The sequence below is a fragment of the Pristiophorus japonicus genome, chromosome 14 (assembly GCF_044704955.1).
Source record: "Pristiophorus japonicus isolate sPriJap1 chromosome 14, sPriJap1.hap1, whole genome shotgun sequence".
NCBI classification, from domain to species: Eukaryota; Metazoa; Chordata; class Chondrichthyes; family Pristiophoridae; genus Pristiophorus; species Pristiophorus japonicus.
Window position 1 is genome coordinate 10,980,639 of NC_091990.1, and position 27,229 is coordinate 11,007,867.

The window sequence follows — 27,229 nt, forward strand, 5'->3', positions numbered from 1 at the left end:
ACACCGCAAAGAATCGTCGTCATGGTTTCGGATGGGGCTCACAATTCTAGAATGATTGCTTTGTGCGTAAAGCCTCAGCAGAAGCCAGTGAGCTTAAGAGACACGTTTTCTTCAAACGTTGTGAACTTTGTAGAAGTAGACCCAAGTCAATGGCCAAGGCACAAACAGTATTATTCTCTCCATTTAGTTTATTGGTATTTTTTAAGTCTAAAACTGTACAATTACTACGTTCGTTGAAATCGATTTCCAACTTTTGACAGAAATAAATCAGTATAAATTGTCTTATGTTCACAAGCCCTATTTGTGAAGTTTCATCATTTGTTTCCTTCCTGAAACAATTCTATACCCTTTATAAGAGCAGGTAGTGTAAACTGCTATAAATGGACTGAGGTTGAAGTTCTATATGCACCACTCACAGCCAACACAATATAGCGAGGGAATTTTGAATCACACTTGGAACAGTCCACAGGTGAAATTTATTTCCCTTTTAATGTTACAACGTCATACCACCTTCAAAGTTAGCAATAAAAATTTGCAAAATCAATTTGGCCAAAGTTTTATTTACAGGACAAAAAAAAAACAGCAAAAAAAAACATATCACATTTAAAACTCTTTACACTCCCCCTCAAAAAATAATCAATGGGAACACAGTATACTTAAATTTCATAGTGTTGTAGTCACCGACTTGTAAAACTACAAAAAAAATCTAGAAGCTTCAATCAAAACTGCTGTTTTCCTAAAAAGCACAAAAATGTCTCAAATCGGGAAACGAAGCAGGGATGCAAACGCTAATGAACCGATGGAACGGGACTTTCTGCAGTGTGTCAGTCAAACCCATGTCCAGTTAAAACGTCAAAAGTTCTCAGATCGTGTTGTGACTAAATTGCAAAAAAAAAAGGAACGAATGCCACGTGTTGACAATTGAAGGAATTCAGCATGTTGCCACGTTACATCCTCATTTCTTCAATAAACTTAATAAATTTTTAAATCCCAAAAAACTGGGGACGTGGATATTTATTGCACCCAAGCTTCTCCCAGGAAAATACATTTTAAAATTCAACTGGTGGAAAAAGGCAAAAAAAACACAACTTTTTTTTTGTTATATAATACTGAGACAATTTGAAGACTATAAAGTTGGCTGAACAAGATCTAGCAACAAAAGAAGTGGGCCGTGTACAAGTCCATGGTTAGGGTTGACTGCTCGATGGGGCAATTGGTCTTGTGTGTGTGGGTGTGTGTGTATGTGTGTGTGTGTGTGTGAGAACACGTGGCACAGGTAAAAGTTTGTAAACAGTCCCTTCCGCATTACTCTTCCTTTTGCTCAGCTGGTGCAGTTGTTGAGCTCAGCTCTTCGCTGGTTTCTGCTGGTTTTGTGGGCTCCTCGGTCACCTCTTGCTTGCTCTCTTCTCCCGAAGTCTGTTGCTGTTCCTCCTTTGCGGATCCACCCTCCTCCTTTGTCTGAGACTCATCGTTGTCAGCTTTGGTCTCTTGTCCCTCAGAAGCACTGGCTTCTGCCTGCCTCTCTTCCTTCAGCTCCTCTGCAGCGCTCTCCTTAGCCTCGTTGCCGGTCGTTTTGGCTTCTTCGGCTGCCTTGGCTTCAGTCTTTTCTTCGGTGGGGGAATTTTCGGCTGCCTCGGATTTCTTGGTCTTCTTGAAGGACATTTTGCCCAGCTTGAAGGACTTGAAGGACAGGGCCTTTTTCTTCTTTTTCTTGGGGGTCTCGGTGCCCTCGGTTTTGGCAGCTGCCTCGCCCTCGGCAGGTGGTGCTGGCTCAATGGCATCCCCTGAACTTTCAGCCGCTTCTTTCGAGACCTCGGCCGTGCTGCTTCCGTTGGCTGGCACTGCTGCAGCATCTCCATCGGCTTTAGTCGGGGAAACATCGCCGTTGGTCTTCACATGGCCATTTTCCTGGAAGAAAATGAGATTTGGCAGCGTATTAGCACGAGGATTAAAAGAGAGAACGAGTGTTGTTACAATTCACTTACCCTCCCCAATTTTTTTTAAAATCGGCCAAATGCTACCAGTTTACCGACAAGGCATCTTACCCCCGAGTCTACAACCAGTAACTGCCAGGCCAGCCACTGCCAGTCACGGAAGCATAGGGTTTCGAAAGTTTAAAAAACACTGGGATGAGCTCATTCACATCATGAAACCAACAACAAAAAAAACCCTCTGAAAGTCATCCCGGGGAAAGTACCCATACAACAATTCGAAACAAATTCGTCAAAGCAGAGACTAAATGAGTTAAAACTTTCGCCCACCGATGGGGGAAATTCCCCCCAGGCTCGGCATGCAAATGGAATCAGAATCTTATAGAGATGTTGCAGCCTTAAAAACATTGCACAAAAGCCCCGGCAGCTGTTTGCATTTGAGAACGGGCAGTACTTTGTGCTCAGCGCTGGGTGTGTGGCGGTGCGGGGGGAGGTTGGAATTTGCGCTCTCGCTCACTTACACGGGGCAGAATTGGGGACAGGAAATTGGGGGAGGCAGCGGCTCACAGATGGCGCTGTTGCGCTTCGCAAACGAGAGCGGCGCAAAGATCGATCGGTTGTAACACACACACACACAAAACAGATTAAATCCCAGCTCTGCTCTGCATTCTCTGGGCGAGGAGTGCGCGGCCATTTGGGGGCATTTTTCTGGGTGTGTTGGGAAGGGGGGGGGGGGGTTTGCATTGTGCAATGGAAGGGTTCGAGAGATCCCCCCCCCCCAGCGTTTGAGTAAATGCATTTAGAAGCCGGCGCAATGTGCAGCCTTGCAAACCCCGGGAGCCTTGGTCTTTGTTCTCAAGCCTTTGAATGGAGCAGCCTTTTAGCGCCAGCAATGCAAGGAGTGGTCACGCTGCCAGCAACTGGACACAAATACATGCACTGTATATGTGCATATTACACATACACATGTATGAATGCATGCATGCATACAAAGACTGGAAGATTTTTAATTAAAAGCCATTTAGCAAACTACAACATTAAAAATTGCACTTGCTGCACTGGACATTTAACACAAGACCAATTTGCAATTAGTGGAATTGCAAATTCGCCCCATCGATGGATGGGGTCTGCACAAAAGGTGTCTCAATAGCAAGTCAACCGAACGATCGAGCGCCAGTGTCTTTAACACATTATTTTAAAGGGTCGGTTTAATGCGCCCCCTTCCCCCAAAAAATGAACATTAAAACACTCTAGTTTTCTCGTCGAGTAGTTTGTGGAGATTTTAATTTGCCATGAGATCCACAATAGGCGTGTTTTTTTTAAAAAAACGCGAACACAACGTTGTCTTGAACCTTTTTTTAAAAAACCTTCGATCCAAATAAAATCACAAATAATAGTATTTCAGAAGCAGTGTGGATTTTTGAGTCCCTGTTTAGAGCAAGACTACCACATTCAGGTACCTGCATTTACACATGGGGTGGATTTCATTTTAAAACAAATCACATTTTTTTATATATAATATATATTTGTAAAATAATCTTACCTGGCCATTGGTTTTGCCTGCAACTGCCCCACTGGCATCCTGGGCTTTGGGTTTAGTTAGAGTGCTTCCCATCCTGGAGAATTTCCACACACACACTCTCTCTCTCACACACACACACACACACACTCACACACAGAGGCTCAAACAAAGAAAAACTAGCGAGTCACAGTACAATGCGAGGCTTTCGGCGCTCAGAAGCACAGGTTCGACCAAAAGCAACCTGTGTCCAGGAGAGACTGCGACCGACACGCCTGGGCTACACCAGCATTGAGACCCCAGAACCAAAGAAGCCCCCTTCGTTTATGTTTTTTTCTCTCTCTCTCGGTGTTGAACCCTTTAGCTCCTCTCTCTCTCTGTCTCTCTCAGCGATCCGATCACTAGTTCCCCATCCACAGAAATGAACTGCGTAAAATCCGCCAGTCTCTAATATGCACCAACGCCCCGAACAGATAGAGGGAGGGGGAAAGAGGGCATGGTTATGACGCCATGTCCAATCGTGTGTCACAAGGGGCTGGATCAATAATCAGACAATAGGGGGAAAAGATAGCAAAAAAACCCCTCTATTTAAATAGAAATCCAGATTTTTTTAGGAGGGGTGAGGAGCTGGAAAATGTCTAGACGCTTTGATGATTTAATAAAATTAAGATTTTAGGCTGATGACACTTAAAGACCCCCCCCAAAAAAAAACTAGAGAGACACAGAGGCGGATCTTTATTTGCAAGATTAGATTTGATTGACAAGGAGGCTGACTGAGAATGAAACATTTTATATTAAATAAAAAGAGAATTTGTTCGGGATTTCATGCTGGGAGTCTTGAGTGCTTTTACACGATGCAGCCAGCTTTGTTGGTGAATGTCAGTGGGATTAACATCTGGGCTGGGATATGGATCATCTTTAATGTCTTCTTTATTGTATGTCCACCCCCTCCTCATGTGGAGGCATTGTGCGGGATTTGGCTGTATACTGGGAGGGATTGGGTCTGAGCTCACTGAAACTCACTGTTACAACTCTCCCAACTTCGCTCCTGGTGGCAGACAGTTTTTGCACATTTTAAACCGGACTAATTCTATTTGTTTTGCCAAAGTGTCTTGATAGAAAATGATTGCACTATTTCGTTAAGAAATGATTTATGAGGGTTTTTTTTGCAAAGCCAATGCATCTTTTTGCTCGCCTGCTTTCTGGGTCCCGACGAGATTTTCCCCCGAAAGCAATCCCATTGTGTTGTTGGTTGCTGACGGCAGCTCGATGCTGGCTCTGGACATCTCTGGGACAGAGCTCGCCAGAGAGCAAGGGGGCACAGAGTCACAGGCACACTGAACTTATGGTTTTATTTTATATATTTCAAGTGTTTCCAGTGATCTCGGCGATCTGCTGAACGCATTGGGCTGTGTTGTGAGTGAATGCATGAGCCAAACATCTGCTGCCTGAGACCAGCTTCCATGCCCTTGGTCTAGGGGGCAGTGTTTTTCAGCCTGTGTTACAAATGCAGGGACTTGCACTCAAAGAGGCTGCGGTGGGGAAATTTCACAGCGTTTATATTGGGAATATCCAATGAGTAAGATCGGGGTTTTTTTTGTTGGATAAGTATGATACATTCCTTTTGGTTGTTTAGGGGAATGAGGGACAATTTCTCTCACAATTTAGTTCTTCAGCTCCTTAATTCAGCCAAGACCAGAAGGGAATTCATCCTGCTGACTCCCAATGCTCCTCACGATTGAAAGAGGGAAATTTCCACTCTCTTCCCCGCCCACCAATGGAATACATCGCTAAACCATGAATGGAATACACTGAAAGCTCATCTCTTTCAGCCCTACAACATAGAAACATAGAAATTTACAGCGCAGAAGGAGACTATTTCGGCCCATCGTGTCCACGCCGGCCGACAAAGTGCCGTACGGCCTTTGATCAGCAGCCCTAAAGGTTACATATAAACCTATGAACAATGAACAATGACGGAAAGGCAACGAGCACCCAACCCAACCAGTCCGCCTCACACAACTGCGACACCCCTTATACCCCCCGAGATATCTGCGCTCCTCTAATTCTGCCCTCTTGAGCATCCCTGATTGTAATCGCTCAACCATTGGTGGCCGTGCCTTCTGTTACCTGGGCCCCAAGCTCTGGAACACTCTCCCTAAACCTCTCCGCCTCTCTACCTCTCTTTCCTCCTTTAGGACGCTCCTTAAAACCTCCCTCTTTGACCAAGATCTGCCCTAATTTCTTATGTGGCTCGGTGTCAAATTTATTTGTTTTGTCTTATAACACTGCCGTGAAGCGCCTTGCGACGTTTTACTACGTTAAAGGCGCTATATAAATACAAGTTGTTGAAGTTATCAGTTCAGTTCACCTGGCAGCATTTGCACTTCTGAGTGAGAAGGTTGTGGCTTCAAGCTCTGCTTCAAGACTTGAACACATGCTCTCGGCTGAGCCCAGTCCAGTGCTGAGAGAATGCTGCTTCATCACATGCTGCTGTCCTTTGAATAAGATTTTAAACCAAGGCCACAACGCCAGTTCTATTGCTTCACACGGATGTTAAAATTCCCATGGCATTATTTGAATTCTGGCCTCTTGGGCATCTCCGATTTTAATCGCTCCACCGTTGGTGATCATGCCTTCGGCTGCCAAGGCCCTGAACTCTCTCCCTAAACCTCTCCGCCTCTCTTTCCTCCTCGAAGACATTCTTTAAAACCTACCTCTTTGACCAAACTTTTGGACTTCTGTCCTAATATCTCCTTACATTTCAACAATAAGGGTCAAGGGTTATGGGGAGTGGACGGGGAAGTGGAGCTGAGTCTATGATCAGATCAGCCATGATCTTATTGAATGGCGGAGCAGGCTCGAGGGTCCGAATGGCCTACTCCTGCTCCAATTGCTTATGTACATGGCTCGGTGCCAAACTTTACTTGATGAAGTTCCTGTGAAGCGCCTTGGGATGTTTTACAATGTTAAAGGTGCTGTATAAATGCACGTTGTTGTTGTTGAAGGAGGCCCAGGATCCGAACCAACGTTTCCAATAAAACAGATTTAACAGGTTGCTGTTTGTGGGATCTTGCTGTGTTTACCCATGCAACAACAGCCACTGTATTCCAAAGTATTTAATTGGAAGTTAGATGTAAACATAGAAACATAGAAAATAGGATCCAAAGTATTTAATTGGAAGTTTGATGTAAACATAGAAACATAGAAAATAGGAGCAGTAGTAGGCCATTTGGCCCTTCGAGCCTGCACTGTCATTCAATATGATCATGGCTGATCCTCTATCTCAAGACCATATTCCCGCTTTTTCTCCATACCCCTTGATGTCTTTTGTTTCTAGAAATCTATCTATCTCCCTCTTAAATATATTCAGTGACTCGGCCTCCACAGCCTTCTGTGGTAGAGAATTCCACAGGTTCACCACCCTCGGAGTGAAAACATTTCTCCTCATCTCGGTCCTAAATGTCCTACCCCGTATCCTGAGACTGTGACCCCTTGTTCTAGACTTCCCAGCCCGGGGGAAACATCCTCCCCGCATCCAGTCTATCCAACCCAGTCAGAATTTTATACGTTTCAATGAGATCCCCTCTCATTCTTCTAAACTCGAGTGAATACAGGCCTAGTCGCCCCAATCTCTCCTCATACGACAGTCCTACCATCCCAGGAATCAGCCTGGTGAACCTTCGCTGCACTCCCCCTATGGCAAGTATATCCCTTCTTAGGTAAGGAGACCAAAACTGCACACAATACTCCAGATGCGAAGGCAACATAAGAGACAAGAAATATTTAGCTTGATCATTAGAGCAAAGGAAGTTAGAAGGTGATAGGGGTGTTCAAAATGTTGAAGGGTTTTGATAGGGCAGGTAGGTGAACCTTTGCGCTGGTTGGTGAGTCAGTAACTAGAGGGCGTAGCGTGGAGATCATCACCCAAAGAATGAAGGAAGAGGTTAAGGGAATTTTTTTAAGCAGGGGTTATTAGGACATGGAATGCCCTACCAGGAACAGTGGTGCAAGCAGAATCTATAATATCTTTCAAAAAAAGAAAGAAAGACTTGCATTTATATAGCACCTTTCACGACCACCAGACGTCCCAGTGCGTTTCACAACCAGCAAAGTACTTGTTTTGAAGTGTGGTCACTGTTATAATATAGGAAACACATTACATGTGCATATTTTAAAATTAAAATAATTAAGGTGGTATGAGGAAACGGTAAGGGGACAGTTCTCACAGACAGTCAGCACAGACACGACACACATGCACAGATCGATACATTTTTGGATATTAAGGGAATCGAGGGATATGGGGACAGTGCAGGAAAGTGGAGTTGAGGTCGAAAATCCGCCATGGTTTTATTGAATGGCGGAGCAGGCTCCAGGAGCCGAATGGCCGACTCCTGCTCCTTATTCTGATGATCTCAGACACAATGCAGCAATCGTCACCTTCTGTGCTGTAAAGCTCTATGATCGTACAAATGCAAGCCTTCCCTGATTACGTCACTGTCTGCGATAGGCAAAGCTGGGAGAGGAACAGTAATAGTTTGGAGGCTGCTAAGTCCATGTCCTAATGACTCTGGTATGAATCTTCCTTCAGACTTGACAATGTGCCTCCACGCCCTGAGGATTTTCGATTGGTATTATTGCAATGTACACTGATATCTAAAAAAAACGAGTGTGTTATAGAAGATCGGATACCAAGAACTCAAATTAGTAATGCCCTTGAGCGAGAATATGTGTGGATAATATTTGTGCACAGTTCCCCATGCAGGGAACTCCTTAGTCTGTGGTCTATGGAGTAAAGTCACCACAGAGTGCAACACAGGGCCAAATCCCCAGTGCTGCCAGCACACACAGCAAGCTATAGCTGGCTTCCGTAACACTATGTTAAGCAAAAAGAAGGAAAGACTTGCATTTATATAGCGCCTTTCACCACCACCGAACGTCCCAAAGCGCTTTACAGCCAATGAAGTACTTTTGGAGTGTAGTCACTGTTGTAATCTGGGAAACGCGGCAGCCAACTTGTGCACAGCAAGCTCCCACAAACAGCAAGTGATAATGACCAGATTATATGTTTTTTCAGTGATGTTGATTGAGGGATAAATATTGGCCGGGATACAGGGGATAACTCCGCTGCGCTGCTTTGAAATAGCGCCACGGGATCTTTTACATCCACCTGAGAGAGCACACGGGGCCACGGTTTAACGTCTCATCCGAACGATGGCACCTCCGACAGTGCGGCACTCCCTCAGCACTGCACTGGAGTATCAGCCTAGATTTTCTTTGTGCTCAAGTCCCTGGAGTGGGACTTGAACCCACAACTTTTTGACAGAGAGGCGAGTGTGCTGCCCACTAAGCTACGGCTGACATTGAAATAAGGGAGTGTCAGCCTGGATTTTTCTTGTGCTCAAGAGGAACAAGATCAGCTCGGGCTCCGAGCACATAATCGCCAACTGGTAACTCCTGCTGGAGAGTGGATGTAAGCTGAACACAGGATAGGGATAGAAGGTGCTGACGCCCTCCTTCGCCACAAAGCCTGCTGATGCTCACTGCCTGGGGGGGGTGTCACGCATTGGGCAGGCTGCTAGTGCTGCGGGATCCAACCCTATCATGGGTCAGTGTCTTCATAAGAGGAGGGGAGAAAGCTAGGGGAAGAAACAATTGCACATTCAAGAATTTCATGAATGGGGAGCACTGTCCAAAGTTCACAGTTTGCCTGGAGTGTAATTTCATTGTCACTTGAGACCGAATGTCTGTTCGCTGGATGAGTCTCACCACTAGTTTGAAAGCACGAGGCACAGCTACAAGGGAGGATTGAGAGATGCATGTAATTCACAAGTATCTTATTTTATAACAGTTAGGGTTATATCATAATCAAGGAAGGCAGTATACTAGAAGAGGTAGTATTAGAGTATGGGATTATAGAAAGAAACACTTGCATTTAAACAATACCTTTCACGACCTCAGGAGGTCTCAAAGCACTTTACAGCCAATGAAGTACTCCTTCGAAGTGCAGTCACTGTTGTAATGTGGGAAACGCAGCAGCCAATTTGCGCACAGCAAGCTCCCACAAACTGCAATGTGATAATGACCGGATAATCTGCTTTTTTAGTGATGGTGATTGAGGGATAAAACATTGGTCGGGACACCGGGGATAACACCACTGGTTCTGCTTCAAATAGAGCCGTACATCCACTCGAGAGGGGGCAGATGTCTCATCCGAAAGACGGCATCTCGGACAGTGCAGCACTCCCTCAGTGCTGCCCTGGAGTGTCAGCTGGATTACAGGCTCAAGTCTCTGGAGTGGGACGATGAACCCACAACCTGCTGACTCACGAGAGTCCTATCTTGAGACGAGAGTGCTACCAATGAAGCCATGGCTGACAGCCTATAGGTAGGCATGTTAACCAACTGAAGATGTTCAAGGGATCAGACTTTATTTTTCCTGAACATGCCATGGCTTATACTGATTCTGGTGAGTCCATTGCAGCATGTTCATAAGCATTATGTGTGCGCACTAGGTCTGTGTAGCAGAGCAAGTCTCCAGTCATCCTGGTTACCCTTGCCACGGGATAAAGGCCTAGCTCTGTCAAGCCCGTGTGGTGGCTGATGTGCAACGGTCACCACATGTTAAAAAAAATCCACGCACAGGCATCTTCCACCCCCTCAATTGGAGTTCAGGACTGGAACATCGGGTCCTTCATTGAAACATCTGTGAACTCATCACTTTTAGTGTGGAAGCAAGCCATCCTCGTTCGAGGGACCGCCTATGATGATGATGATGATCTATAGTATGGTAGATACAGAGTATAGAAACATAGAAAATAGGTGCTGGAGTAGGCCATTCGGCCCTTCGAGCCTGCACCACCGTTCAATATGATCATGGCTGATCATTTTTGCAACTTTAGTACCCCATTCCTGCTTTCTCGCCATACCCCATGATCCCTTTAGCCGTAAGGGCCACATCTAACTCCCTTTTGAATATATCTAACGAACTGGCCTCAACAGCTTTCTGTGGTAGAGAATTCCACAGGTTCACCATTCTCTGAGTGAAGAAGTTTCTCCTCATCTCAGTCCTAAATGGCTTACCCCTTATCCTTAGATTGTGACCCCTGGTTCTGGACTTCCCCAACATCGGGAACATTCTTCCTGCATCCATCCTGTCCAATCCCGTCAGAACTTTATATGTTTCTATGAGATCCCCTCTCATTCTTCTAAATTCCAGTGAATATATGTCATAGAAAAGTTATAGAATCTCCTCACAAGACTCCAGGCAAAGTTATTTTTTTACTTTAAATCAGCAAACTAGCAATCATGCTCTGTACCTATGTAAATTAATGTAAACAGCTTACGTGAAACTCCGACGGATGAGGCCGAATCACGTCAGGTTGAGCTGCTGCTGCTCTCTTTACGATTACTAACCATTCCGCCAGGACTTGGTGTCTGTCCTCAGTGCTTCCATTGGGAATTTTTAATATGAAACCGTGTGATATTAGCTTTAATTTCAATCTTTTATCTACTTCTTGATTGTGACACCACAGTGGGGAGCACTCTCGCCTCTGAGTCAGAAGGTTGTGGGTTCAAGTCCCACTCCAGAGACTTGAGCACATAAATCTAGGCTGACACACCCAGTGCAGTGCTGAGAGAGTGCTGCACTGTCAGAGGTGCCGTCTTTCGGATGAGACATTAAACCGAGGCCCCGTCTGCTCTCTCAGGTGGGTGTAAAAGATCCCATGGCACTATTTTGAAGAAGAGCAGGGGAGTTATCCCCGGTGTCCTGGGGCCAATATTTATCCCTCAATCAACATCACTAAAACAGATTATCTGGTCATTATCACATTGCTGTTTGTGGGAGCTTGCCGAGCGCAAATTGGCTGCTGCGTTTCCCACATTACAACAGTGACTGCACTCCAAAAGTACTTCATTGGCTGTAAAGAGCTTTGAGACTATATAAATCCAAATCTTTCTTTCCAAAGTTTGTCACTGGTAGCTGGGGCTTTGGTGAACACCTTTGAGCAGCATCTCTGATAATGCAGCACTCCCTAAATTTGGTACTAACTGACATTAATCCTGCACCCAAACTATTCTATACGCTTGCAAAAAATATTCACCCGTGACAGCATTTAAAAACAATAATCATTTTCGCATTGATGCATCCATGCCTTTGTTACCTCCAGACTTGACTATTCCAACTCACTCCTGGTCAGCCTCCCACATTATACCCTACGTAAACTTGAGGTGATCCCAAACTCGGCAGCCTGTGTCCTTACTCGCACCAAGCCCCGCTCACCCAGCACCCCTGTGCTCGCTGACCATGTCCTAACTCGCACCAAGCCCCGCTCACCCATCACCCCCTGTGCTCGCTGACCATGTCGTAACTCGCACCAAGCCCCGCTCACCCATCACCCCCTGTGCTCGCTGACCATGTCCTAACTCGTACCAAGCCCCGCTCACCCATCACCCGCTGTGCTCGCTGACCATGTCCTAACTCGCACCAAGCCCCGCTCACCCATCACCCCCTGTGCTCACTGACCATGTCCTTACTCGCACCAAGCCCTGCTCACCCATCACCCGCTGTGCTCGCTGGCCATGTCCTAACTCGCACCAAGCCCTGCTCACCCATCACCCCCTGTGCTCGCTGACCATGTCGTAACTCGCACCAAGCCCCGCTCACCCATCACCCCCTGTGCTCGCTGACCATGTCCTAACTCGTACCAAGCCCCGCTCACCCATCACCCCCTGTGCTCACTGACCATGTCCTTACTCGCACCAAGCCCTGCTCACCCATCACCCGCTGTGCTCGCTGGCCATGTCCTAACTCGCACCAAGCCCCGCTCACCCATCACCCCCTGTGCTCGCTGATCTACATTGGTTCCCGGTTAAGCAACAACTCGATTTCAAAATTCTCACCCTGTTTTCAAATCCCTCCATGGCCTCGCCCCTCCCTATCTCTGTAATCTCCTCCAGCCTCACAACCCCCCGAGATGTCTGCGCTCCTCTAATTCTGCCCTGCTGAGCATCCCTGATTATAATCGCTCAACCATCGGTGGCCGTGCCTTCTGTTGCCTGGTCCCCAAGCTCTGGAACTCCCTGCCTAAACCTCTCCGCCTCTCTACCTCACTTTCCTCCTTCAATACGCTCCTTAAAACCTACCTCTTTCCTGCGGTAATTTCTCCTTGTGCGGCTCGGTGTCAAATTTTTATCGCATAATACTCCTGTGAAGCAGCTTGGGACGTTTCACTACGTTAAAGGCGCTATATAAATACAAGTTGTTGTTGTTGTTGATAGGGTGAGATTCAGTAACTAGAGTGGGTGGAAGCTCGTATGGCCTGTAAAGACCGGTACAGATTAGTTGGGCCGAATGGCCTGTCTGTGCAATACAGTCTATGTAATAACCGTCGCCTCAAATTCTGAAGGATTGGGAATAATAATGATCCATTTGTGGTTTTGTTCTATTTTAGAGAGTTATTTTGCAATACTTGAGAATATCAGTGTGAATGCATTAGATGTAATAAGTAGATAGACTACTCTCAGTTTGACTTGATCGAGTCGGTTGGAGATTGTGTTTCTATGGCAATAATTGCACACGATCTGCTGGAAGGCAATAGGTAATTACCAAATATCGGGATAGCACAACAGTCTTCAATCTCACACTCTTTGGAAAAGGGTCACCTTACGGTTTAAAATGGACTGTGATTGCGAGAGACACATAATGCAGGGATTTCGAACTACACCTCGAAAAAAATACATGGCGTGAGAACTAAATATAAACATTTGTGAGACGATGATGTCTTTCAGCCCTGTGTAGAATTCTAGTTTCTATGGAAACAGTAGATGCAGATACCAGAAACCAAAATGGGTTTAATGTGCCGAAACCCAAGCTACCTTTTTTCAGCAATGCATGTTGGCTCGGATTGTGGATGAGCAATAAGCAAATGCTTTTTTAAAAAAATTTGTATTTAATTTTGTTGGGAGGGATTTTTGTTCAGAATCAGGTCGTGATCTCTGGTACAACCCACACTCCCCTTTACCAATGGAGACCATGAGAGTCACAACTGTGTGATTGCAGTGTAACAACATGGAACACAGGGCTGGATTCAGGGCCTGATGGGCCTGGGGCAAACTGATCCACATGAGCCCATAGTTCTGTTTGTTCACGTTCATTACTTAACGTATCTGATTCTGATTCTGAGTGTGGAAACATAGGATAGTATATTCAACACTGAAAGCATATATTCTGTATCAAGTAGGTATATATTCTGGTTCTGGTAACATTGCAATACTAGATTCCTTTACACATATGCAAATTTCTCTCAATAACATGTGAAATAAAACAGGCTAGCACATATTTTGTTCTGTATATCGGTACATTAGTGTATATAGTTACTTCTGTATATAGGTACTTCTGTATATCAGTACATTAGTGTATATAGGTACTTCTGTATATCAGTACATTAGTGTATTTAGGTACATTAATGTATATAGGTACATTAGTGTATATAGGTACATTAATGTATATAGATACATTAGTGTATATAGGTACATTAATGTATATAGGTACATTAGTGTATATAGGTACATTAATGTATATAGGTACATTAGTGTGTATAGGTACATTAATGTATATAGGTACATTAGTGTATATAGGTACATTAATGTATATAGGTACATTAGTGTGTATAGGTACATTAATGTATATAGGTACATTAGTGTATATAGGTACATTAATGTATATAGGTACATTAGTGTATATAGGTACAGCTACACCTTGTTGCTGGTCAGGCAGCAGTGAGTGGTGGCCATGAGCAGCGTGGCGGTGTACCACGGCAAGGTACAGCGCGAGCTGGTGCAGGAGGGTGATGGCAGCGAAGAAGGATGTCACCAAGATCCAGGTCGGTGATTGGAGCGTGGGCAGGTACAGCAGGAGCGGCGAGGTCGGGGCGAAGGAGCGGCGAGAGGCTGTAGAGGGACGTGATCGGGGCCCAGGGGAGGCACGAGTTCTGGGCCAGAACAGGCGAGGGCCCAGGGGCAGCAGAACTGCGATATGTGTGCGCACTGGGTCCGTGCAGCAGAACTGGTCTCCAGTCGTCTTCGTTAACCCTTGCCACTGGACCAAGACCTAGCTCTGTCAAGCCCGTGTGGTGGCTGGTGTACAACGGCCACCACACGTTAAAAAAAATCCACGCACAGGCATCTTCCACCCTTCAGGGTGTAGCTCAGGACCTGGAATATTAGGTCCTTCATTGAAACACCTGTGAACTCATCCTTTTTTGGCATGGAAGCAAATCATCCTCATTTAGAGTCACTGCCTATGATGATGATATAGGTACATTAGTGTATATAGGTACTTCAGTATATAGGTACATTAGTGTATACAGGTACTTCTGTATATCGGTATAAACAAGTGAGTCTATTTTCCTCGGCCTTGTTTCTCCTCTCTTATTGTCAATTCTATTCAGCCTATTTGGGAGGCCTTATATTTTTTTCCCTACATTTATTTGGTGGGCCTGGGACTGCAGCCCCATCTGCCCCGTGGATAGTCCGCCCCATGGTTAATCCACCCCGTGGTTAATCCCCTCCGCGGGTAATCCGCCCTGTGGTTAGTCCGCCCCGTGGGTAATCTGCCCCGTGGTTAATCCCCTCTGCGGGTAATCCGCCCCGCGGGTAATCCACCCCGTGGGTAATCCGCCCCGTGGTTAATCCACCTCGTGGGTAATCCGCCCCGTGGGTAATCCGCCCCACGGGTAATCTGCCCCGTGGTTAATCCCCTCTGCGGGTAATCCGCCCTGTGGTTAATCCGCCCCGTGGGTAATCCGCCCCACGGGTAATCCGCCCCGTGGTTAATCCACCCCATTCGGCCCATCGTGTCTGAGCCGGCCGACAAAGTGCTAGCCGACCTAATCCCACTTTCCAGCTCTTGGTCCGTATCTCTGTAGGTTACGGCACTTCAGGTGCATATCCAAGTACTTTTTAAATGAGGTGAGGGTTTCTGCCTCTACCATCATTTCAGGCAGTGAGCTCCAGACCCCCACCACCCTCTGGCTGAAGAAATGTCCTCTCAAATCCCCTATAAACCTCCTACCAATTACTTTAAATCCTGGTTGTTGACCCCTCTGCTGAGGGAAATAGGTCCTCCCTATCCACTTTATCCAGGCCCTCGAAATTTTATACACCTCAATAAGGTCGCCCCTCAGCCTCCTCTGTGCCAAAGAAAACCCCAGCCTATCCTATCTTTGGAAATATATATAACAAGGTATTTATAGAGAAAATATGTTAATAAAAATAACAAATAAATTGGTCCTCACTACAGATCTGTTCCATCCTATTCTCTCAGTCTGTTCAGGTTTTCTCTCCTCCTCTCTCTCTGAAGGTGCTGAATCTTGCTGAGATACGGCTTTGTGCAGAGTGTCCGCCCTCCAGTACCCCAGCTGCATTGTCATTCTTCATATGTAAATCCAATCGAGTTAGCATTGGCAGGCGATTTGATTACGAGATTATTCAGCGGCCAAACCCAAATCTACTCTCACCTGCCATCAATGCACGTGGTCCCCCCCAGATAACAATCCTGAAATGTCTCTCCGGCTCATGAAGGTGGTCACGAACGAGCTCCAGGAGATAACAATGACCACGAGGCACGTCACCCATCTACCTTTTGTACGTGGCGCTATTCTGCAACGCGCCCAATACACGTTCAACACGCGTTGAATGTTTGCAGCGAATTCCGCGTCCCAAACCGGCAACTTCCTCCAAAAGTCAATCCGCGAAAAGCAGGACCTGCTGACATTGAACCTCATTCTATGCCTTTGCACCTTATGCACATCTCCCCTCGTTCAGTTCGAATTCTCGTCTAAGCTGTCCAACTCCAATCATCTATCCACGCGGACGTAGGCCAGTTCCATCGCCATTTTAGATACTTCAATCAAATTACCCAAAACTACACTTTTCTCTCGGAGCCTTTTGATAATGAATGTTTTTTTACCTAGATATGAATCTAGTGGCCCTCCTCTAACCATTTCCAGGGCCTTTGCATCTCCAACCACATGAGGTGTCCAGGACTGAACACAGTGTTCTCGATGCGACCTAACCAAGGTTTGTACAAGGACAGAGTGGTGCTTCTTGTTCTATATTTGTAACAATGTACCACAACTGTATAGCAAGGGCTCTCTCTTCTCCCGTTTAGTTAGTGCTGAGTATTTTCCTCCAGCATTGCATTTACCCTGCAACTAACCATTTTCTTTCCCATTATGGACTGCATTTCCCTATTTGTGCTTTTACTAAAATAAAGACTTGCATTTATATAGCGCCTTTCACGACCACCAGACGTCCCAAAGCGATTTACAGCAATCAAAGCACTTTTTGAAGTGTAGTCACTGTTGTAATGTGGGAAAAGTGGCAGACAATTTGCGCACAGCAAGCTCCCACAAACAGCAATGTGATAATGACCAGATAATCTGTTTTTAGTGATGTTGATTGCTGAGACATTAAACTCAGGCCCCGTCTGCTCTCTCAGGTGGATGGAAAAGATTCCATGGCACTATTTCGAAGAAGAGCAGAGGAGTTATCCCCGGTGTCCTGGTCAATATTCATCCCTCGATCAACATCACAAAAAAACAAAGGTCCTCCACCAACCTGACCCCACCACACAGCACTGCCCCCCCGGGTCATCAAGAGCACGGCGCAGCCTTGGACAACGTAGACCACTTTCCATACCTCGGGAGCCTATTATCAGCAAGGGCAGACATCGATGACGAGGTTCAACACCGCCTCCAGTGCGCCCGCGCAGCCTTCGGCCGCCTGAGGAAGAGAGTGTTCGAGGATCAGGCCCTCAAATCTGGCACCAAGCTTATGGTCTACAGGGCTGTAGTGATACCCGCCCTCCTCTAGTCATTATCACTTTGCTGTTTGTGGGAGCTTGCTGTGTGCAAATTGGCTGCCGCGTTTCCCACATTACAACAGTGACTACACTCCAAAAGTACCTCATTGGTTGTATAGCGCTTTGAGACGTCCGGTGGTCATGAAAGGCGCTATATAAACCCAAGTCTTTCTTCTTTACAGTGTTAGAACGCGGTTACAAATTTGTGGTTTGCTTTCTATATTTTATATTTTATGTTCCGCGCCCCTGATCACTCACATAAGAGGACCCTGGGTTAATATCTAATAATCTAATAGTGTAAAGTGGGGTGTAACAATGAAACCCCATCTGTAATACAAACTGGATATTGTGATCCTCCACTTGTGTTCTGGTACGTTCCTCCAATTAACTGGAAGGAGGTCCAGTACAAATTTCACCTTCCCAAGGACAATTAGGGATGGGCAATAAATGCTGGCAATGTCCACATACCAGGAACAAATAAATACAATTGTTCAGCTGCTTTATTTTACATTCAGTACGTGACCGTACCGAGCAACAGGTGACAAAGCTCGCCTTACATCAATTTGATTTTGAACCCTCATTGGAAAGAAAGAAAGAAAGACTTGCATTTATATAGCACCTTTCACAACCACCAGATGTCTCAAAGCGCTTTACAGCCAATGAAGTAGTGCCATAGGATCTTTTACATCCAATTGAGAGAGCAGACAGGGGGCCTCGGTTAACTTCTCATCCTAAAGACGGCCCCTCTGACAATGCAGCACTCCCTCAGCACTGCACTGGAGAGTCAGCCTGGATTAATGTGCTGAAGTCCCTGGAGTGGGACTTGAACCCACAACCTTCTGACTCAGAGGTGAGAGTGCTGCCCACTGAGCCACAGCTGACACATGAGAAAAATATTTAAATAAGAAAAATATTGCAAAAAATGTTGTCTTTTTAGATGCCAGTTTTACTAAATATGATAGGTTTATTCTGATATGGCCAGTCTGCAGAATCTGTGCTACACAGCCTAGTGGCTGAAGACCAACAGAAAAATAACTTCCAATTTTCAGTATTTGCCATTTTCTTGTTTAGTGATCCCAATAATCATTGTCACACTTATGGGATGCTAAGTAGAACATTTAATTATTACGATAATGGCGAATAATTTTGACAGCAGTTCAAAAGGGGCTGCATCAGATCAGCCACGCACCCAATCTTCCTTCCCATTGAAATCAGTCTAATACACAAATCTCAAATTAATTCATAATATATTCTATTCTGAATAACTCGATATGGCTTCACTCAGGTGTATACAGTTCTCGGTGTCAAACTCTTGCTCCATTCATGACAGAAGGCCCACTCTGGGCAAATCTGATTGGTGGTATATTGGTATGGTTGTAAGATGCTTCCAGCCATATTTTATCAAAGTAGAGAGGTTCCGCACCATTGTGACTGTCAGACACATTCTTTATTTCCTTCTCAAAGCCGTCTGTATAGCTGTCTTATCGAAACGTATAAGATTATGAGGGGGCTTGACAGGGTGGATGCAGAGATGATGTTTCCACTGGTGGTGGAGACTAGAACTAGAGGGCGTGATCTTAGAATAAGGGGCCGCCTATTTAGAACTGAGATGAGGAGAAATTTCTTCTTTTAGAGGGTTGTAAATCTGTGGAATTCACTGCCTCAGAGAGCTGTGGAAGCTGGGACATTGTATACATTTAAGACAGAAATAGACAGTTTCTTAAACAATAAGGGGATAAGGGGTTATGGGGAGCGGGCGGGGAAGTGGAGCTGAGTCCTTGATCAGATCAGCCATGATCGTATTAAATGGCGGAGTAGGCTCGAGGGGCTGTATGGCCTACTCCTGCTCCTATTTCTTATGTTCTTATGTAATTATAAGTAGAAAAAGGATATATAAAAACAACAACTTGTATTTATATAGCACCTTTAATGTAATAAAACGTCCTAAGGCTCTTCACAAGAGCGAAAAGTAAAAGAAAGACTTGCATTTATATAGCGCCTTTCACGCCCACCAGACGTCTCAAAGCGCTTTACAGCCAATGAAGTACTTTTGTAGTCACTGTTGTAATGTGGGAAACGTGGCAGCCAATTTGCCCACAAACAGCAAAGACCAGATAATCTGTTTTAGTTATATTGATTGAGGGATACATATTGGTCAGGACACTGGGGATAACTCTCCTGCTCTTCTTCGAAATAATGTCAATGGAATCTTTTACGTCCACCCGAGAGAGCAGACAGGGCCTCGGTTTAATGTCTCATCTGAAAGATGGCACCTCCGACAGTGCAGCATTCCCTCAGCACGGCACTGGAGTATCAGCCTAGATTTATGTGCTCAAGGCATGTACAGCAGATACCTCAAGTCGCTGGAGAAATACCACCAACGATGTCTCCGCAAGATCCTACAAATCCCCTGGGAGGACAGACACATCAAAATCAGTGTCCTCGACCAGGCCAACATCCCCAGCATTGAAGCACTGACCACACTTGATCAGCTCCGCTGGGCAGGCCACGTTGTTCGTATGCCAGACACGAGACTCCCAAAGCAAGCGCTCTACTCGGAACTCCTTCACGGCAAACGAGCCAGAGGTGGACAGAGGAAACGTTACAAGGACACCCGCAAAGCCTCCCTGATAAAGTGCAACATCCCCACTGACACCTGGGAGTCCCTGGCCAAAGACTGCCCTAAGTGGAGGAAGTGCATCCAGGAGGGCGTTGAGCACCTCGAGTCTCGTCGCCGAGAGCATGCAGAAACCAAGCGCAGACAGCGTAAAGAGCGTGCGGTAAACCTGTCCCACCCTCCCCTTCCCTCAACGACTATCTGTTCCACCTATGGCAGGAACTGTGGTTCTCGTATTGGACTGTTCTGCCACCTAAGGACTCATTCTAAGAGTGGAAGCAAGTCTTCCTCGATTGCGAGGGACTGCCAATGATGATGATGATGATGTGCTCAAGTCCCTGGAGTGGGACTTGAACCCGCAACCTCCCGACTCAGAGGTGTGCCACAGCTGACACAGCTGCAGAGTGTTCTTAAAAAAAAACAAAATTTGACAGCGAGCCATATAAGGAGATGTTCGGGCAGATGACCAAAAGCTTGGTTGACGAGGTAGGTTTTAAGGAGCATCTTAAAGGAGGAGAAAGAAGTAGAGAGGCAGCAAGGTTTAGGCAGGGAGTTCGGACCTAGGCAGTTGAAGGCACCACCACCAGTGGCAGAACGATTAAAATCAAGGATGTTCCAAGGTGGACCACAGTGGCTTAGGGGCATTATATGGCTGGAGGAGATTACACAGATATGGAGTTTGTCTCTGAGGGCTGTATCTACATTGGGGGTAATTTCAGCAGCCGGCGAGGATGCTGTTAATTTTACACGTTCAGCTTCTCGCACCCCAGCATCGCATAATATAAATTCTGCCCATGGTCTGCCCATTATTCATTTTAATGATCAGAAATCGTGGGCAGTATTGGCAACGTGTCCTGCTGGAGAGCGAGGCTTCCTGCCAAGAGCAGGAACTCATAAAATGACGCCCATTATAAAATATTTTATGAGCTCTGTTGTTAGTTATTTTTCTCCTCCCTATTTTTGCGGTGAGAATAGGATGTGTGCCGACAGGCAGGCTGGCTCCCCCCTAATTCCAGTCCTGACCAAGCGCCGGCTCCCCATGCTTTAACCGCTAACCTCCCCCCCCGCCACTCATTTATCCCCGACGACCGAATCACATTTTCGTGGGCCTCAGATTCTAGGAGCTAGCGTTTGCAAGGTGAACCGTACAGACCCAACCCACAGACATCACTCTGCCACAACCCAAACCAAACCTTGGAGCAGAGAAGGCAAAGAGGAGATTCGATAGAGGTGTTGAGAACCCTGATGGGCTGGAAATTCGGTCGGAGGGTTTTTAAGGCGCTAATGTCGATCTGTCGTTAAATTTAGCGCCGGAAAAATGGTTTGCGACGGCAGCCAAAAAATTCAGCGGTTGGCCCCCTGAGAGTGGAGTGGAGCGCTAGGGAAGGTGTTCCACACCTCTCTCAGGGCGCTAGGCCGGGGGAGCAACTGAATATCCCGCGCTAAAGAGACGGCTTCGGAGCGCCCTGAGAGAGGCAAAAAACGAATCGGAACAAAAAAAACACAAAAAATATTCCCTCTACATTACTCACCCCAAATAAAATTAAATCGCAAAAAATAAAAATATCACTCACGCGTACCTCACGCAGTCATTCCTTCCCGTAGCGCCCCGAGGCAGCTCTGTACGCCAGCTTTCTCTGGCGGGGTCACTAGGGGGCGCTACGGGTGCAGCGCGAACCGAATGTTGCCTCCGTGCCGATACCGGGGGCGTTGCACACCGGCGCGGCGCTCCCGGGCGAGACTCAGCGCCGCAGGTACCGGCACACGGAATTTGCCGAGCGGCATGAATGCCGGCGCTCGCGGCTGCAAACCCTTTAGCGCCCCTGTTCTGACCCTCTCGAGGGACGCTAATCATCAACCATCCGATGGATGGGCCACATTGTCCGCATGCCCGATACTCGACTCCTGAAACAAACGCTCTACTCCGAGCTCCGCCACGGCAGGCGAGCCCCAGGAGGGGCAGAGAAAACACTTCAAGGGCACCCTCAAAGCCTCCTTGAAAAAATGTAACATCCCCATCGACTCTCGGCAATCCCTGGCCCAAGACCGCTCAAAGTGGAGGAGGAGCATCCGGGAAGGGGCCGAACACCTCGAGTCTCTTGGCCGGGAGCCCGCGGAAGCCAAGCGCAAACAGCGGAAGGAGCGCGCGACAAATCAAGCCCCCCCCACCCACCCGTCCCTCCAACCACCGTCTGCCCTACCTGTGACAGAGTCTGTCGGTCCCACATTGGTCTCATCAGTCACCTTAAGAACATAAGAAATAGGAGCAGGAGTAGGCCATACAGCCCCTCGAGCCTGCTCCGCCATTTAATATGATCATGGCTGATCCGATCATGGACTCAGCTCCACTTCCCCGCCCACTCCCCATAACCTCTTATTCCCTTATCAGTTAAGAAACTGTCTATTTCTGTCTTAAATTTATTCAATGACCCGGCTTCCACAGCTCTCTGAGGCAGCGAATTCCACAGATTTACAACCCTCTGAGAGAAGAAATTTCTCCTCGTCTCTGTTTTAAATGGGCGGCCCCTTATTCTAAGATCATGCCCCCTAGTTCTAGTCTCCCCCATCAGTGGAAACATCCTCTCTGCATCCACCTTGCCAAGCCCCCTCATAATCTTATACGTTTCGATAAGATCACCTCTCATTCTTCTGAATTCCAATGAGTAGAGGCCCAACCTACTCAACCTTTCCTCATAAGTCAACCCCCTCATCTCCGGAATCAACCTAGTGAACCTTCTCTGAACTGCCTCCAAAGCAAATATATCCTTTCGTAAATATGGAAACCAAAACTGTATGCAATTTCTGGGTGTGGCCTCTGCGTACAGTTTTGGTTTCCATATTTAAGAAAGGATATACTTGTTTTGGACGTAGTTCAGGGAATCTTAGAACTCATGTTAGTGTGGACAAAAACAGAGAATCTCAGCGGGTCAGGCAGCATCTGTGGAGAGAAAAACAGAGTTAATGTTTCAGGTCAATGACTCTTCGTCCCTTAGTGTGGACACAAGTCATCCTCGACTGCGGGCGATTGCCGAAGAAGAAGAAGAAGACATTTGATAATCGACCAGATGGTTGAGATACCAGCGGTTTAGTGTTACCCAAAATATTTCCCAGTCCCTCCACCCCAAAAACACCATGCGTGGAAGGCCTTATCCAGAACTCCCGTATCCGGCACCATTCCTCGTCCAGAACCATCCCAGCCACTTCGACATGAACAAATTGAAGTCCTTCCTCGCTGCCGACTCCCGCAATCGCTGGCCTGACCCTGCGATCCACCGCCTCCCTCCATGATCTCTCTGCCTCGCTCCCAGCCCCAAGCCAGCCAGCCCCAATATCCCCTTGCTCAGTACCTGTACCATCCAATTTAACGTAACCACCCCTCATCCAGAAAAATCCCTTATCCAGAACAGGCCAGGACCCGAGGGATCAGGATAAGGGAGATTCAACCTGCATATAAATATATATATATATTCCATCAATGGACATGAAATTGAGAATATTATTTAATCTTTCTGAAGGTCATGGGTTCAGGATTTGCAAAGAAACAGGCCTTTCGGACATATGTGTGTGCACTAGGTCCGTACAGCAGGGCTGGTCTCCAGTCATCTTGGGTAGCCCTTGCCACTGGACCAAGACCTTGCTCCGTCAAGCCTGTGTGGTGGCTGGTGTGCAACGGCCACCCCACATTAAAAGAACTCGTGCACAGGCATCTTCCACCCTTCAAGATGTCAGGTCCCTCATGGAAACACCTGAGAATTATTTTTTTTTGGTGTGGAAGCGAGTCATCATTAACAAATGCTGTGGAACTGATCCTGCAGATCAGGAGCACAAGGGAAATAATTTGGGGAAAAACAAGCTAAATTTCTTACATTGTCCAGGGACATTAGGACTGAATGGCTAGGTGTTAAACTGACCAGTTAAATGAAACAATGAAAAGATTCGCATTTATAAAGGAGAAAAGGCACACTCATCTGCTGGTTAATTGTTCATTCTTTGAGGTTAGAGACTGACTGCAGAACCACACATCTCAGTCTGACTCGCAAAGAGCTTCTCACTGCTGTGATGCCATTGTCTTGCAGTTTGTCTACCATCAGAGCACCATCGGAGCAGGCCGGGGAGCAGAAGGAGCAGCACGTGCTGGAGCAGGAGAGCAGAGGCAGTGAAGAGGGACATTACCAAGATCCAGGTCGGTGATTGGAGCGTGGGCAGGTACAGCAGGAGCAGCGAGGTCGGGGCGAAGGAGCGGCGAGAGATTGTAGATGGAGGTGACCAGGGCCCAGGAGAGGCGTGCGTTCGGGGCCAGAAGAGGTGAGGGCCCAGGGGCAGCACGGGCCAGCCCACACTGCGATATGTGTGCGCACTAAGTCTGTTCAGCAGAGCTGGTCTCCAGTCATGTTGGTTAATCCTTGCCACTGAACTAAGACCTAGCTCTGTCAAGCCTGTGTGGTGGCTGGTGTGCAATGGTCACCCACATTAAAAAAATTCACGCACTGACATCTTCCACCCTTCAACATGTAGTTCGGGATCTGGAATATTAGTTCGGAATCTGGAACACTGAAACGCCTGTGAACTCATACCCTTTTGGCGTGGAAGCAAGTCATCCTCGCTTCGAGGGACTGCCGATGATGATGATGACGATGTACAGTCCAATAAGGGAATTGCAGTCTCTGTCACAGACAGACAGTGGTTGAAGGAAAGGGTGGGTGGGGTGTCTGGTTTGTCGCACACTCGGTCTATGGGCCAGGGATTCCCAGGTGTCGGAGGAGATGTTGCATTTTATCAGGGAGGCTCTGAGGGTGTCCTTGAAACGTTTCCTCTGCCCACCTGGGGCTCGCTTGCCGTGTAGGAGTTCCGAGTAGAGCGCTTGCTTTGGGAGTCTCGTGTCGGGGCATGCGAACAATGTGACCCGGCCAACGGAGCTGGTCGAGTGTGGTCAGTGCTTCGATGCTGGGGATGTTGGCCTGATCGAGAACACTGACGTTGGTGCATCTGTCCTCCCAGGGGATTTGCAGGATCTTGCGCAGACAGTGTTGGTGGTATTTCTCCAATGATTTGAGGTGTCTACTGTATCTGGTCCACGTCTCTGATATCGAAAGAGTGCCATGGGATCTTTTCCGTCCACCTGAGGGAGTATACGGGGTCTCGGTTAATCGTTTCATGCAAAAGGCGGCACCTCTGACAATGGAGCACTCCACTGTAGTGTCAGCCTAGATTTTTGTGCTCAAGTCTCTGGAGTGAGATTTGAACCCACAACCTTCTGACTCAAAGTGTACTACCCACTGACAGATAGTTTGTGATGTAGGGTCTACACCTGAAATGTTAAGATATCTTTTCTGCCGTCAGATACTGATAGACCTGTTGTGTTTTCTGGCCTCCTGTATCTGGCACCACCCCTTGTCCAGAACCATTCCCAGCCGCTCCGACATGACCAAATTCAAGTCCTTCCTCGCTGCCGACTCCCGCAATCACTGGCCTGACCCCGCGATCCACCATCCCCCATGATCTCTCTGCCGCACTCCCAGCCCAAAGCCAGCCAGCCCCGATATCCCCTTGCTCAGTATCTGTACCATCCAATTTAACGTGACCACCCCTCGTTTAGAAAAATCCCTGATCCGGAATAGGCCAGGTTCCGAGGGTTCCGGATAAGGGAGATTCAACCCGTATATAAATATATGTATATATATATATTCCATCAGTGGCATGAAATTGAGAATATTATTTAATCTTTCTGAAGTCAGAAGGTCGTGGGTTCAGGATTTGCACAGAAACAGGCCATTCAGGCATATGTGTGCGCACTAGGTCCGTGCAGCAGAGCAGGTCTCCAATCGTCTTGGTTAATTCTTGCCACTGGACCAAGACCTAGCTCTGTCAAGCCCGTGTGGTGGCTGAGGTACAACGGCCACCCCACGTTAAAAAAATCCACGCACAGGCATCTTCCACACATCTCAGTCTGACTCACAAAGAGCTTCTCACTGCTGGGATGCCATTGTTTTGCAGTTTGTCTACCATCAGAGCACCATCGGAGCAGGCTGGGGAGCAGAAGGAGCAGCGTGGCAGAATACCACTCCAGGGAGCAGCACGCCCTGGAGCATGAGAGCAGAGGCAGTGAAAAGGGCCGTCATCAAGGTCCAGGTCAGAGATTGGAGCGTGGGCAGGTACAGCAGGAGCGGCGAGGTCGGGGCGAAGGAGCGGCGAGAGATTGTAGAGGGACGTGATCGGGGCCAGACTTGTTTCCACTCTAAAAGTGAGTTCTCAGGAGGGGCGAAGGAGCAGCGAGAGATTGTAGATGGAGGTGTCCAGGGCCCAGGAGAGGCGTGAGTTCGGGGCCAGAAGAGGCAAGTGACCAGGGGCAGCACGGGCCCAGCCCACACTGCGATATGTGTGCACACTAGGTCTGTGCAGCAGAGCTGGTCTCCAGTCGTCTTGGTTAATCCTTGCCAACTGGACCAAGACCTAGCTCTGTCAAGCCCGTGTGGTGGCTGGTATGCAACGGCCACCACACGTTAAAAAAATCCACGCACAGGCATCTTCCACCCTTCAGGGTGTAGTTCAGGAACTGGAATATTAGTTCGGGATCTGGAACACTGAAACACCTGTGAACTCATCCCTTTTTGGTGTGGAAGCAAGTCATCCTCGATACGAGGGACCGCCTATGATGATGATGATGTACAGTCCATTAAGGGAATTACAGTCGCTGTCACAGGTGGGACAGACAGTCGCTGAGGGAAGGGGTGGGTGGGACTGGTTTGCCGCACGCTCCTTCCGCTGTCTGCGCTTGTTTTCTACATGCTCTCGGCAACGAGACTCGAGGTGCTCAGCACCCTCCCGGATGCACTTCCTCCACTTAGGGCGATCTTTGGCCAGGGACTCCCAGGTGTCAGTGGAGATGTTGCATTTTATCAGGGAGGCTTTGAGGGTGTCCTTGAAACGTTTCCTCTGCCCACCTGGGGCTCGCTTGCCGTGAAGGAGTTCCGAGTAGAGCGCTTGCTATGGGAGTCTTGTGTCGGGGCATGCGAACAATGTGGCCCGCCCAACAGAGCTGGTTGAGTGTGGTCAGTGCTTCGATGCTGGAGATGTTGGCCTGGGTGAGAACATTGATGTTGGTGTGCCTGTCCTCCCAGGGGATTTGCAGGATGTTGCGGAGACATCGTTGGTGGTATTTTTCCAGCGATTTGAGGTGTCTACTGTATATGGTCCATGTCTCTGATATTGAAAGAGTGCCGTGGGATCTTTTACGTCCACCTGAGGGAGCATACGGGGCCTCGGTTAATCGTTTCATGCAAAAGACGGCACCTCCG

The 27,229-nt window shown here is 47.4% G+C and overlaps 1 protein-coding gene across 1 annotated transcript; it reads right to left on the bottom strand.

Annotated features, from left to right (window-relative positions):
- Positions 1-457: 457 nt before the first annotated feature.
- Positions 458-3,887, bottom strand: marcksl1b (MARCKS-like 1b). Its single transcript, XM_070898870.1, has 2 exons — positions 3,475-3,887; positions 458-1,908 (listed from the first exon to the last, which is right to left on the bottom strand). Exons 1-2 carry the CDS (start codon positions 3,544-3,546, stop codon positions 1,306-1,308), a joined length of 675 nt encoding a protein of 224 aa, XP_070754971.1. The 5' UTR covers positions 3,547-3,887; the 3' UTR covers positions 458-1,305.
- Between the last annotated feature and the right edge of the window lie 23,342 nt (positions 3,888-27,229).